This window comes from Bos mutus, chromosome 6, assembly GCF_027580195.1.
Source record: "Bos mutus isolate GX-2022 chromosome 6, NWIPB_WYAK_1.1, whole genome shotgun sequence".
In the NCBI taxonomy this organism is placed as follows: Eukaryota; Metazoa; Chordata; class Mammalia; order Artiodactyla; family Bovidae; genus Bos; species Bos mutus.
Genome location: NC_091622.1, coordinates 60,454,435 through 60,470,025, shown reverse-complemented (window position 1 = coordinate 60,470,025; position 15,591 = coordinate 60,454,435). Strand labels below are relative to the sequence as shown.

Sequence of the window (15,591 nt, the reverse complement as noted above, 5' to 3'; positions counted from 1 at the left end):
GCTTCGCTGTCCTTCACTATCTCCCAGAGTTTTCTCAAACTCATGGGCATTGAGTCAGTGATGCTATCTAACCATCTCATCCTCTGTAGCCCTCTTCTCCTCCTGCCCTCAACTTTCCCAGCATCAGGATCTTTTCCAATGAGTCAGTTCTTCACATCAGGTGGCCAAAGGATTGGAGCTTCAGCTTCAGCATCAGTCCTTCCAATGAATATTCAGAGTTGATTTCCTTTAGGACTGACTGGTTTGATCTTGTTGTCCATGGGACTCTGAAGAGTCTTCTCCAGCACCACAGCCTGAAAGCATCAGTTCTTCTGTGTCAGCCTTCTTTACGGTCCAACTCTCACATCCATACATGACTACTGGAGAAACCAATCTAATATTTCCGGTTATCAAATAGACCAGTGAAGTTCAGGTGAGTTACTCTCTAGTTTACATAGAGATATGGGAGCATCACAGCTGGTTTTTTTTAGTTGTTACGCTTTGTCCAGTGATACTAACTACTCCCTTGTGTCCTGTGACATCTATGTTCATTAAAAAGGTAACAGCTGTTCACAATAGCAGGTCCTTTCAAGGAAGTTGTTAATAACTATCTCAAAAGAAACGGAAGTCAGGAGAGACTCTGCAGCTGCAGAGACCAATAGATGCTCAGACTTTTAAGGAGCCAGACTAGCAGTAAGAAATGTCAATAATGAGAAGAAATTATATTTCCAGAGAATCAAGCAGGGAAACTATGAGGCAGAGCTTTTAAATAGTTTAAAACAGATAATCCATCTATCATTATCCAAGTCCAAATTTAACAAAAAACAATAAACATTTAGATTTCACAAATCCAGACTAAAGCTTACCTTTGTACTTTGCCTAAGTAACTCTTTTGAGTGAGATGAAGATTAAAGGACAAATAAGAGTTAAGACTAAGAAACAATGTGTTTGAGCGGTGTGTTTATTTTTCAAGGAATTGAGCTTAAAGGACTTTGTTTATATGTGTTATGACCAATATGAAAGCTTTGTCCATTTAAACATTCATGAGCCAGCCTGTTTCTAGCCAAACACAAAGAACTGTCAGAACTATTTGCTTTAAGGAAAGAAGAATAAATTGTTAGAAAATTGCAGCAAATTCTTGCTTTCAGTATTAAAAGCAAAACTATAAAATACAGACTGTCTCTCACCGAGGTCTCATGAGTGCATTTAGTTTTCATGTTAGAGGAAAGAGGAGGAAGGCCTTAGTTATCTTGGCTGCACTACAGGTCTTATCCAAAACCCATGGGTGCTACTGATTCCAATGAGTCTTACCTACTCACTGAGGATGCTGGGTGGGGCTGCTCCCGGGTGATGCCATATCCTAGTACTTTGGGTGAGTTCTTATTTACTGCTGCATTTAACAGGCACACATAGGCAGCCACACACAAAACACACTACTTTTTCTTGGACAAATCCCTACCTTAGGTCAGTCTTTCTCATAATTAAATACACAAAGCTCTCACTATTACAATGTTTTCCCAATTTTCAGGTCATTCAAATGCAATGGTCATAAGATATACATCTTAGAAGAGTATGTTTCTAATTTTTCAGAGACCAAGGCAAGAATTTGGCCAACGTTACCTCACCCATACCAAGGCTCTGACAGGTAAGCAAAATGACCTTTAGGATCAAAGTGCAGAGCAAGTCTTCATTTTTGTGTAATACTGTGTTGTTTCATTCAGGCATTATTTCCCCAAGAAAGCAGGCACTGAGCTCTTTGGCACCCAGAGTCATATACTGACAGACTGAATTTGCTCTTTGGGAATTCAAGTTGGATAGAGATAAGCCCTCCCATTCTCAGAAGGGAATAAAATTTCAGGTAGGTGTGGGGTATAGGGGGCAAAACTGTCGTTGGTAAGACACATGACATCTTTGGCCTGTGAGATTTTATCATGCGGACCTGTAATGATCTTAAAAGCAAGCAAATGTGTTGCTTTCCCACCTTGTCTAAACCTCATGGGATGAGGAAGAAAAGCCAAGGTACCTTTCTCATCTGAGCCAGCAAGCCTTCAAACTCCTTCAGGTTCAGCGTAGTCCCACTGTACGAGGCACAGCTGTTCGCCGCTTTGCCTAGCCAGTAAATGGTCACTAGTACCTGTGATACAGAACCATGCACAAAGAATTACTTTTCAACCAAGAAGTCAGTAACGCTCCTTGAACAGGAAAGCAGGAAGAGAGAATGTGAAGCGCTAATTTACAAAAACCACCTTCCATGAGGTATCCATTCTAGGTAAAATTGTTTTACTAGGAACCCAATGCTGCGTCAGTCAACACAAACATGATTCAGTAGTGAAAATAAGACCCTAGTTTTAGGAAGAATTTGGTTGTGAGAATGTGAGCAGGAAGGAAAAATAAATCTTCCAAAACTATTTTCATGTCATGAAGGTTTCAAAACCAGGAAGCAAAAATTTTCAGAAACTCTGGAGTCTTTACCCAGACAAGCAATGAAACAGGTTGTCAATTCCTTTCAAGAGTGGTACTTTTAAAAGGCCCATAATTTCTACTTGCGGGCACAGAGGTTCTGCCAAGGCCATTAGTAAAAATTTTTCAAAGGAGTGAGAAAACATAATTAGTGGTTTCCAGAACAAGATGAACAAAATATATCTAATTAAAGTCAGAGGACAGCAATGTAATGAATACATTCTGCAGAGACCTAGCTCTGGGGTATAGTTAGTTAGATTCCTATTAATCTTAGATGGGAAATTTTGGGCTGGGCGAGACTACTGCCAATTAGCAATTGTTTGAATGTTTAAGAATGTCTATGAATATTCACTGGTCTGAAGCTTCAGTCCTAAGTTAATTCTGTCCTGTTTTTCCAAAGAAACTGTCCACAAAAGCGAATTCTCTTTACACTGATTTTCCCACAGAACCCCACAGGGGTCATCTGAAGATGAGCTCCATAAAGTTGAATGACCGGGATCTCAAGCCTATGGAAAAGCTAAGACTATGATTTTGTTTTCACATTTGGTCTTAATGCTCTAGCTAGGCTGGGAAGTATTTACTGTCCCTCCCTCTATTTGCTAGGCCAGAAAATGCTCTGGACAGCATGATATACGTACAAGCTTCCAGATGGCAACAGGCCCAAAATATGGTTATGTGCATCATTGCTAAGATGTGATTTGGTTTTCTACCTCTGTGGGAAAATGTTAGTTTAAGAATCCTTCAAAACTTCCAGAAATTCTTTTTTAAATGATTACTTACAAATAAATTTCTAGAGTACAGACAATTACAGATGTCAGGACATGAACTAGGCCCATAAAATAACTCATGTGTGCTAAGGGTATGAGGCTCTCTTGAAAAGTGTAATAGGAGAACAAAAGACAGGACTGTGTTGTGTTTTAGATTATGGGGTTTCTGTTTAAAATTGTATGATGAAAAATGCACATAACCGTGGTTTTACAGAGGAAGAAAAAGGAGGTAAGAATGAGAATGTCAGTCAAATATAATAGCACCCTGGAAATTTTTTTAAAAGTGGAGGGTCACAGCCAATTTTAAAATTTTATAGACAGAAGATCATTTCGTACACTCTTCAATTTAAACTTAAAAGAGCAGTAATGTACTTGCCCTTGGAAAATAAGATCTAACTAGAAAAAGATGATTTTGGAAAGTACTAATAAAAACCTCAAAAGATTAATAGCAAAAAAATACACAAAAGGTACAGGCCCACAATAGTCAACAGTATTTATATTATACTAATATTTTCCCAAAAACAACTTGCCCAACTGCTTAATTTAATAACCCCATCTGTGCTTACCCACGGCAAGGAAGTAATATTAGTGCTCAGACACATCATTCTGTGTTTAAGAAACCAAATTACAAATAGAGTGCAAGCTTTCATTTATTTCAGATGGAGCTCTTATCTAATTAAAGAGACATTCCCCCCAACCAGAAAAAAACTACCATTTTTATTTCTATCACTGACATTAATTTTTCTATCAGAGGCACATATACTTGTTTTCTAAGAATGATTCTTTCTAGCTAGGCATTCGAGAGGCACTGAACTTATGAGGTAAAATTTATGCCCGAACCACCAATGTTAGAAGGAGAAAAGCATTAGAAAGTGAAGCTAAAACACTTACATTTTTCAGCTTCCTACTATAGTCAAGACTCCTAATTAGGAAAAAGGGAAAGAAAATATGATCAGTTTCTTCACTGTGATCTTCATTTCAACATCTCTAAGATATATGTGAGAGCTAACAAATACAATGAAATCATCAGAATATATTATTTTTAAGGTCTACGATTAGTAATTTCAGGTACTAAATAAAATTACACAGAAAACAAAATAAGGAAGGATAAGATGGGATTAAAATTCCATAGTACACCATGGAAAGATGAATGTTTTGTAACATCTGGAAAATGAAGAATTCCATTTAAAACTAGGACTGTTTATATTTGTATACTCAAAGCTGAACTGTTCAAGTAAAATTTTGCCTAGGTTATATATCACTGTCAAACTGAAATCTGACTACACTTCCAAAATCTTCTTTATACAAGTACTTTTAACGAAGGTCTAAAACTACTTAATTAAATAGACCTGAAAAATATATGTAGAAGAGGCAATACTATCCAAATATTTGTTCTTTTCTGCTATGGACATAAATTAGTGTTGGGAATTAGCCATTAGCAGGAAAATATGCATGCTATGTTCAAATATACACACACGCATTCTTAAATATACAGAAACATTTATTCTCAAACTATAAACAAAAAAGCTACTTGGTGGTACTTTCTAAATATTCATACAGTGAAATATAAGAATTTCTTCTAAATTATTCTAAGTTTTCTTTAGCATGTCAACAAATAAACACTAGGAAAACAAATGCTACATTTCTTTTTTCCACAGAACTTCAGTTGGGGGTTGGGGAGGGGGAATGTAATTCTATTGAAAAAACTAGTCAAGAATTTCTTCAGATATTTAGATCACAATTACCTAACTGCTGCATATTCTGACCCAAAGTACAGATTAATGAACAGATGCCCAATTTTAAGCCAACTGAGATTGGAGGGAACGGAAAAAACATAGTCCAGATCCAGGATATAAACCATCAACAGACACTCACATTGCAAGAAGCAGTGGTCCAACCTGGATTGGATTAGGAGCATGTTTCATATTCCCCCCATTAACAGAAAGGATGATATGTCATTAACTGCTTAGGTGTTTGCTAGGATTTAAAAAAACTGAACAACAACAACAAAACTAGATGAAAGCAAACAAAAATCTATTAAAGATTTGAATTTTTGGTGAGAAACTTAAGAACAGGGAACATAAGACTTTCTCTGCACTGACAATGAACATTTTTTGACTAAAATTGTGACCCAGTTCTGAAAAAAAGTCACACTTGGCACACTCTAGGAGCTCACAAAACATTTGTTGAGTGACTCACACATAACAACCATGTGAAAACGCTTCTAAATTTTTCAGAGACGTCCTCGGGAGCAACCCAAAGGCTTCCTCCTTTGCATCCAGTTGCTGCAGTTCTCTAGAATGATATTTGCTGTAAGCCCTTTTGGATTATGCTTTCATTTCTCACCAAGGTTGTCTGGCACCCATTACAGGTAGAGTGCACAAAATTACACACCCAGTAATCATTTGCAGGTTCTCCCTCTTTCTTTGTCTACTCAAGTTACTTCTCAAAAAAAAAAAAAAAAAAAAAAAAAAAGAAAAAAATTACCTACAAAGAAAGCTAAAGAGTACTTTGAAAAAGACAATTTGAAAAAGTATCAAAATTATCTATGTACATGTTGGCCAATTTACTTTTCTGTACAGCAGAAATTGACGCAGCAGTGTAAAGCAACTATACTCCAATTTTTAAAAAAAGCATCAGAATTTTCTTCTTGGGATCCACCCCTCTACCTATTGCTTTCAGTACTAACTGGTGTCAACAGGGTGTTTTCCATCTCTGCGAATGCTTGGCTCAACTTTCAGAGGGGAAAGCAGAAAAATATAGCAGTTTCTACTTTCATTTACCAGAGCTATGAAATCCACATGTGTTACAAATGTCCCCAGACAGTACTAAGTTGAACCAGCATCACTTACAGAAAAGTTGTGAAGCAGATAGTTCATTCCATGCCCCAACCCTCCTTAATGCTACAGATTTTCTAAGTACCATAAATGAATTTATGGCATAATTTCAATATAAAGTTCTTTAGGTTCTAAATATTCATACAGTGAAATAAAAATTCTTTCTCTATAATTATTCCCAATTCAACCTCCTATAACGCCTGTGGACAACTCCTCAAACCACACTCATCCTTGCTCATTACCCTTCTACCACACTGGCTGGCCACTCTTCTTTCTCTTTCTAGACATCAAGTTTGCTTTTCTTTCCTGGCCTTTCTACCTACCCTTCCTCTGCCCTGAATACCATATAGATCTTTGCATGGCTGGCTCTTGCTTTCCTTTCATGCCTCAGTCCTCAGCTGAAATGCTATCCCTTCAGAGAGACTATTCTTGACACATTTTCTTTTTTATTACCCCTCAGTTTTGTTGAGCTATAATTGATATAAAACATTTTATAAGTTTAAGGTATGCAACACAATGATCTGATATATTGATATATATATATATATGTATATTGTAATTGTCACTATCTTTTACATCATTTATTTTATTACTATTTTCTCCTCAGCACTTACCACTCCCTGCAATTTTTAAAAATCTGCTTATTTACTTCTCATTTCTTGACACAGGGTATATAATTCCATGTGAACAGAAGGCCTATTCTCTAGTGACCAGAAAGGATCAGACATATAGGAGCTGCTCAATAAATCTGCTGAATGAATGAAAAATATCAGTCATAGGGGAAAGCGATGGGCAAGTGTTTCTTAACAAAATTAATAACCTCAAGTGAAGGAAAAACTTAAAAGGGAAGAAAATAAGAAGAAATACAAAATGGGAGATAAGTGGAAAGATATGATAAAGAAGGGAAGGGAGGCACTGGGAAGAGAAGGAGACGGAGAAAAGAAGCAAAAGCAAGAAAAGGACAGAGGAAAGAACAGGAGAAGGGGAAGATGGCCTAGTAACTGAGAAGTGAGTGTGTGCCACTGGTCTAAGAGACTTTTTTCCCTTTGGATTGCTTTCTGTGTCTTTGAATTAAAGTCTCTTTAGAAGGTGGTTGACCCACCTTCCCAGATCTGCACTGAGCAAGCTTTAGCTAGAATCATACCCATAAGAATATTCTGTCCAATTCCATTTTACATATGAAGACACAGAGCCCTACTGAAGCAAAGGCTCTTGGATTATAGACCTTTTACAGAAAAAGCAATAACGGGTTAGCATATATTTCTAAAGGCAGACCCTGGGTTTCTCTGATACCTTTAGGTGACTTTTACAGAAAAGCAACTGATGTATAGAACAGTCTTATGGACTGATGTGAGTTCTAAATTTCTAAAACTAATCAGTCTCAGAGTTCTCCTGGTTTAGGGAGGGAGGAGGAGGAGGAGGGTAACATACTGGTTTAGGGTCATTTGACTTAAAAAAAAAAAAAAAATAAAATGCAATTGCCAAAAAAAAAAAAAAAAAATGAACTTTTGTTAAGTGAACTTTCCTTCACCCTCTAAGCAATGTGTGTGTGACTAATGATTACCTACCATGCCACATAGTTACTATTGTTTCTGGTCACTTGCCACCCAGGTGAAACTACAAATATGAGATGAGGCAGAACCTGAAACAATTTCCTAAGCTGAATAATGATTTATACAGGCTGGATTTAGGTGCAGAACAAATGGAGCATGTGAGCACTAAAATGAGGTTTATGGTGCTCTCCATATTCAAATATCATAACTTTTATTCTGTTATTTTTGCCCCTAACTAAAGTTTTTCCATGAGAAATATTAAAGAGAGGTCAAAAGGTACAAACCTCTAGTTATAAAATAAATAAATAGTGGGGTTGTAATGTACAGCATGACAACTATAGCTAATAAAACAATATTGCTTATTTGAAAGTTGCTAAGAGAGAAGATCTTAGAAGTACACATTGCAAGAAAAATACATTTTATATAGTGATAGATGTTAACTAGACTTACTGTGGTAAACATTTTGCAATATACACAAATACTGAATTACTATGTTGTACATATGAAACTAATATCATAGTGTATGTCAATTATGTCCAACTCTGTGTGACCCTATGGACTGTAGCCTGCCAGGCTCCTCTGTCCATGGAATTTTCCAGGTAAGAATACTGAAGTGGGTTGCCATTTCCTTCTCCAGGGGATCTTCCTGAACTGTGGTCCTGGAGGAGACTCTTGAGAGTCCCTTGGACAGCAAGGAGATCAAACCAGTCTATCCTAAAGGAAATCAACCCTGAATATTCATTGGAAGGACTGATGCTGAAGCTGAAGCTGCAATACTTTGGCCACCTGATGCGGAGAGCTGACTCATTGGAAAAGACACTGATGCTGGGAAAGATTGAGGGCAGGAGGAGAAGGGGGCAACAGAGGATGAGATGGTTAGATGGCATCACCAACTCCATGGACATGAGGTTGAGTAAACTCTGGGAGATAGTGAAGGACCGGGAAGCCTGGTGTGCTGCAGTCCATGGGGTTGCAAAGTGTCGGATATGACTGAGCGACTGAACAACAACAACACATGTCAATTATATGTAAAAAGAAGGCACACTGACAACAGAGAAGTGATTTTTATATAGTCAATCATGGATGACTCTCCCTTATTCCTAGTCATAAATCATAAAATCCAATATAAACTCCAATTTGATTTCATTTAGTAGTTTCCATATTTTCCCCCATCATTAAAAAAAAAAGCCAGTATAAGCAGACAAATACTAAAAAATTTACAGTTCTGAATTTTGGTGTCTCTCTTTCTTCTGCCCTTCTATGGTAAAATGACCCAAAAGTAATCAAAAGGAGAAGTACATCCAACCCAAAGATGCTATGTATGTAACTAAGCTTATTATTAAAGCATATTAATGCCAAACACTGTTTGACTAACTTGGAAAATGTTTTATATGAATTTGGTAGAGTCTGAAGAACTTTTAAACTACAGAAAAGTTACCTCCACCATCTCAAAAGGACTCTTCATCTCATTACCCTGCTCACAGCTATTTCTTTACAGAGAAGCACACTTGCCTTTTCTTTTACTAAAACATTCTTTCCCAAGAATTCTTTGGCCCCAAACATGGCTCACTGAGTAGATACAGTCAACAACAGTCAAATGGCCAATGATCCATCTTCAGAGAACTTAATCACTGACACATATGAGAAAACAGTTACAAATGTAAATGGAGAAGAGATTTTTCCATAATCTATTGCCTTCTTTGCATAATAAACAGAGTTCAGAACTGTTTAGGAGTTTGCAGTCTTCCAAGAGCCTATTCATATGCCCAACTGGAGCCAATAAAAGCTTTTTGTCTAACCCAAATAGATTTTGTGCATACTTCTCCCTTGCCTCTCCCTCTGTTAAGTTTCACCTAAAAGTTTTCCTCCTTGTCTCTAAAATTCTAACTCTATATGTATGATTTTTGCATTTCAAAAAATTATGTTTGATCAGAATGAAAGTTAGGCACAAGGGAAGGCCAATGTGGCTTGTTCTGAAAGCTGGATTTTCACCTTCACATTTTTAATTTATTAGGCATGCCCAATTCTCTGCCTCTTAGACCTTACAACATCATCGCAAAACCGCAAATCAAACCGTAAATGGGTTTCCCTTGAACATAAATCGTGCAGGACTTACTTGACTGTGACTCTGTTGGACGTATCCTGCAGGTCACTCGGGTCAAAAAGCTGAGATTCTTTAAGGCCGAGCTCTTTACAACCTCTCAAGAATAATATGATATTGTCCTGGAAGAAAGAAAAGAAATCTAAGTCTACATTATTTAATATTATTTCATGAACCAATCTTTCCTCTTTAATAGTCCAAATCACTGGAGAGAAGACAATCCTTAGGGCAGTCAGAGTCAGATGTGAGTCATGGCTTGTTAGATAATAAAATCATACTTTGTTAGGAAATCCTGGAGTAAACAGACACTGCAAACTTTTGAACCCACAGCTATATCAAATTCATTGTTCTTCCCTTTACCTTTCACATTGGTGTAAAACTTTAAGTTAAATGCCACTGAAAAATAAAACTTAGGACTTCCCTGGTGGCCCAGTAGTTAAGAATCTACCTGCCAATACAAGGAACAAGGATTCGATCCCTGATCTGGGGAGATTCCACATCCTAAGAGGTAACTACTAAGCCTTCACTTTTATGCCTGTGTTCTGCAACGAGAGAGTATCCCTTGCTTGCCACAATTAGAGAAGGCCTGCTTGCAGTGCCAAAGACCCAACACAGCCAAAAATAAATAAATACATAAAAAAAATTTTTTTTTTTAAAGAAAAGTGTAACTTAAGTGATTTGAGGGGAGTAGTCCCAGGTGATAGTGATAAAGAACCTGCCTGCCAATGCAGGAGACACAGGAGACAGTGGTTTGATCTCTAGGTCAGCAAGATTCCCTGGAGGAGGGCATGGCAATCCACTCCAGTATTCTTGCCTGGAGAATCCCATGGATAGAGGAGCTTGGTGGGCTACAGTCCACAGGGTCACAAAGAGTTGGACACGACTGAAGCAACTTAATACACAGTACTTCTATTGCTTCAAAGTTTTGTCCATGTCTTATTGCCTAGAATCTGGTTCAACATTTAAAAAAAAAAAATAGGTTTTACTACCTAAGAGTCATCTTTGAGTTTTTCTTTTTAACTGATCTTCAAAAAGTACATCCTTCATCAGCGGGTTTTGATCAATAATACCTCTTTGTGGACTGTAAACTGAATTAAATTGGTGGGGGGAATCTAGACTTAACTGGAAGGGGAAAAAGAGGGGGCAAGGAAATCTTTTGGAAATAATATCAAAGACTTTCCTCATGGTGATGCATTTGTCTATCAGGTACAAGTTGACTTTGGCCCGGCAGAGTAGCAGACACATACAACAGCTGAGAAAGGCTCTGGTCTTCATCTGTTCGGAGTCATTAAGAATAAACAAATGGCTCTGGAAGGGATGGCAAATTGTGAGTCATCCTTTAGGAACTCTAGGACATTAGCTGCAGATTCATCAGTTATGTCTTCGTAAAAGACTTTGTAAAAGACGAGCTAACTGGTTCCATCAGGTAGTTCAAACTTCAGGAAAGGAATGATGAACACTGGTTTCAGGAGCTGGATCAATGTGAAATGAGAGTGAAATTTGCTCAGTCATGTCCAACGCTTTGTGACCCCATGGACTATACAGTCCGTGGAATTCTCCAGACCAGAATACTGGAGTGGGTAGCTATTCCCTTTTCCAGGGAATCTTCCCAACCCAGGGACTGAACCCAGGTCTCCCACATTGCAGGCGGATTCTTTACTGGCTGAGTCACCAGGGAAGCAAATGCTATCTAAATGCTCTAAGACAGATGCTACAAAAATCTGAAGTCATGGTGGTGGTAAATAAATCATATATTCAGAGTGCAATTTAACAAAGTGAACAAAAATCATTGTATTTCCCAATGACCAGTGTGTAGGCAGGATTCTGCTAATAAGATGGCCCCCAAGAATCTCACCCTCTGGGGGACACACTCTATACAATCTCCTTCCCTTGAGTGCCAGTGGAGCCTGTGCATATGGTAGATTACCACTTTGTGATTATGTCATTAACCACTTGGCTTTCAGTTGATCAAAAGAAAGATGGCCTGATTGTGCCTGACCTAATCATGGGAGCTTTACAAAGTAGGTGAAGTCAGAGTTTCTGCTGGCCATAGGTTCTATAGCTGCAAAGAGATGCATTCTGTCAACAACCACATGAGCTAGGAAGAGGCCTGGAAGAAGCTCAGCTTGGACTTCAGCCCCTGCCAACACCTCAATTTCAGCACTGTGAGACCCTGAGCAAAGAATTTAGTCACACCATGTCAATATTCTGATTATAGAAACTAAGACAGTCAGTGGATATTGACTGAAGATGCTAAGTTTATAGTAATTTTTATGCAGCAATAAAAATTAATACATCTAGGCTCAAAATAACAAGAGCAATAGCAATAAATTGCTAACCTTTATATAGCCTTTACTAACTGCCAAGCATACTTTTAAGAACTTTACATATGTTAGCTCACTTAATTCCTGCACAACCTTATGAGGTAGGTACGATGATCATCCTCATTTATAGATAAGCAGTGTGAGGCATGGAACAATTAAGCATCATTAAGGCTACCCTAATAGTTCAGTTGATAAAGAATCTGCCTGCAATGCAGGAGACCCTCGTTCTATTCTTGGGTCAGGAAGATCCCCTGGAGAAGGGATAGGCTACCCACCCCAGTACTCTTGTGCTTCCCTTGTGGCTCAGCTGGTAAAGAATTGGCCCACAACATGGGAGACCTGTGTTTGATCCCTGGGTTGGGAAGATCCCCTGGAGAAGGGAAAGGCTACCCGCTCCAGTATTCTGGCCTGGAGAATTCCATGGACTGTATAGACCGTGGGGTTGCAAAGAGTCAGACATGACCAGTGACTTTCACTTCACTCCAACCAGTGAGTGGTGAAGGAATGAAGGCTGCACAGCCAGGAAAGAATGGAGGTGCAAAAAAACATGGCAGACATGAGGAAATCAAGCATCAAATCTGAGGCTGGTACCAAAGGAAGAGGAGGCTTTGGAGTCAGGGGCTGATCAAAGGGGCCCTTGAAGGCCATGGAGGGCAGAGGGGTGGTAATGTGAGAAGTAAATGCCCAGGTCTGCAGCAGAAGTAGATTGTTGGGGGTAGGCCTTGGGGAGGAGGTGTGCAAAGGAAGGACTTAAGAGGAACAAGGCAGGAGACAGGGAAACCAACGAGGAGATACTCCAATCTCACTTCCCTCCAGCGGAGTCTGGCCCACCCCAGTATGTTGTCGCTCCTGTGTCCCCGGATTTTTTTCAGTGGGTAAGAAGTACCATCATTCATAAGACCTGTGTCATGCACAAGACATATTGTAGACTGACAATGAGCTGGTTATAGTCTGAAGTTATCCATACCCTTCACAGTCTCTTCTCCAATCACTTTACATGTTTTAAAATTATCCAATTTCTCTTTGGAGTTTTTCTATTTTGCTTCCAGAGGTTTGTAGATGTTCAGGTGAGTCTTTTGCAGGGCATGCAACAATCTTTCTGGCCTATGAGCTCCGAGGGCTTCTAACCCAGAGGAAATTAAAGGATGGGTCTCAGGACTCTCTAGGAATCATCTGGGACCCCAATAATAGGAACAGACCAGTGACCCCCACGTGGTCCCATCAGAGGCGCATGACTGTGGCACATGAGATTTTCAAGGAAGGCGCGAAAGTGTTCTTCCCACGTGAACTAGCAGAAGTGCCCCTGAGCACTGCTCTATCTTCAGTACACAGACCGCAAACACAGAAGCGCTGTGTTGCCAGTTGGGCTGAACATTTTGGGCTGTGAGATTTAAATAATGGCAGGTCTCCTTCCAGTTTCGTGCTGCAACCTGATGATGCTGGAAGGGAGCCAGACCCCAGTCAGGAGAAAAGCCAGAAGGAAGAGCCCCCTCAGCCAAGAGCTAACAAGGGCAGCGACCAGAGCGGGCAGGGAGGGCTGTGCCTTTAATTACTTAAAATGCATCCCGCAAATTCCCATCTGCCTTGCTCTTCACGCTGAGTTTTTTCCACATTTACAACTCCAAGCAAAACTAACAACCTAGTGTCTTAGCTTCTGAAGCCAAGCAACACAACTGTGTCTCAATCCTGGGAAAGACATGGAGACACTGATTTACCGCAATGACTATTCTATTTAGCTCTTACTAGTATAGTATTGCAAACTCATTAGTTCTTAGGCTTCAAAAGAAGTTTTTAAAAATCTCTTCAAAAATGTCAATGTCATGATAAAAAAAAAAATTGGAGACTGAAGAGACATGATGACCAAATGTATCATATGACCTCTGGATCTTAGATCCAGAAAGGAAAAGTATAATAAAGACTATAAAAGTTCAATTTAAAAGTGGACTGTTGTTGGATAACATTATTGGATGAATGTTAATTTTCTTAGGCATGACGATGGTGTTGTGGTTATATGAAAGAATACCTTTATTTTTAGGCAAACATATGGATTTTTCAAGGACAAGTTATCATGTCTATAACATAATTTCAAATGGTTCAAGCAAATAAAATGTGTGTGTGTGCATGCATGGCTTTCCCAGTGATTTGGTGGTATAGAATCTGCCTGCAATGCAGGAGGCTCAGGAGATGCAGGTTCAATCCCTGTTCGGGAAGATCCCCTGGAGGAGGGCGTGGCAATCCGCTCCAGTATTCTTGCCTGGAGAATCCCATGGACAGGAAGAGCCTGGCAGGTTATGGTCCATAGGGTTGCACAGAGTCGGACACAGTTGAACTGACTTAGGATGTACACACGTGTATGGATAGGAGAGATGGAAATAGATAGGGAGAGAGAGGATGCTATCTGTCGATTATAGAGAAAGAGATAAAGCAAGTATGGCAAAAAACTAATAATTGGCAAATACAGATCTCAAAACTTGGCCTTTTTTTTTTTTTTTAAAGCCTGGTGGGCTATAGTCCAAAGGGTGGCAAAGATGTAAATGTGGCATTGTGGGCATATGGTGGTCTCTGTCAAAATGACTTAACTCTACCTTGCGTGCATGATTAGTTGCTCACTAATGTCTGACTCTTTGCGACCCCATGGACTGTAGCCTTCCAGGCTCCTCTGTCCATGGGATTTTCCAGGCAAGAATACTGGAGTGGGCTGCCATTTCTTTCTCCAGGGGATCTTCCTGACTCAGGGATCAAAACTTCATCTCCTGTGTCTCTGGCATTGCAAGCAGATTCTTTATCTGCTGAGCCATCGATGAAGCCCCAACTCTGTCACTGTAGCCAGACAAATACACAAACGAGTGGAAGTGTCAGCCTCCCCACACACTTCACTCGCACAAGCAGGCCTCGGGCTGGATTTGGCCCACAGGCTGTAGTCCACTGGCCTTGTTCTAGGTAACCAGTATTCCAGTACCGATTATGCCATCTATACATTTGAAAACTTGCCCAAAAAGTTTAGAGAAAAGGTTTTTAAATATGTAGAAATGTATTCAACTCCATAGGGTTGTGAGTTCACTGGCAAAACCAGTTTCCTATAACTGAAGGGAAAAATAACAGTTGCCTCGGAGACAACTGTTGCAAAGTCTCTGAGGTAAAGGCTCCAGCACTACTGATGGAAAGTTTTCTATTTCTGGCTAATGGGAAAGTGTAGTAACATGAGTCTCAATTCAACACAGATGCGGAACATAAAGTTCCTGAAAGAGGCCATTTTGTGCTCAACCAATAGTAATGTATAGGTTTATACCTCTGTTTACCTAAGGATTATGCATTCACTCCTGGTTCTTGGCCCAGGGGTTTCCCATGTCACTAATCTGTGGGCCTGGGTTGAGGCCTGAGCTTTCAGCCCTCCTCAAGGCCTCTTCTCTGAGGAAACCCTGATGCTTCTCTCCCTTCCCTTCTTGCTCCAAATTCAAGATAAAGGAAGGCCAGGATGGTCTCCACCTCCAGAGTTTCCCCAGCATATAGTAGGTACTTCCCCTGGTGGCTCAGAGGGTAAAGTGTCTGCCTACAATGCTGGAGACCCGA

The 15,591-nt window shown here is 39.5% G+C and overlaps 1 protein-coding gene across 11 annotated transcripts in view; it reads right to left on the bottom strand.

The window, feature by feature from the left end:
• LIMCH1 (LIM and calponin homology domains 1) overlaps nt 1-15,591 on the bottom strand; it is a 352,547-nt gene that overhangs the window by 91,580 nt on the left and 245,376 nt on the right. For all 11 annotated transcript variants that reach the window (XM_070372327.1, XM_070372326.1, XM_070372324.1 and 8 more), the window contains exons 4-6: nt 9,713-9,819; nt 4,098-4,128; nt 2,003-2,113 (exon numbers count right to left, since the gene is read on the bottom strand). In XM_070372327.1, coding sequence (XP_070228428.1) covers nt 2,003-2,113; nt 4,098-4,128; nt 9,713-9,819 — 249 coding nt within the window. The remainder of the gene's footprint in view (nt 1-2,002; nt 2,114-4,097; nt 4,129-9,712; nt 9,820-15,591) is intronic.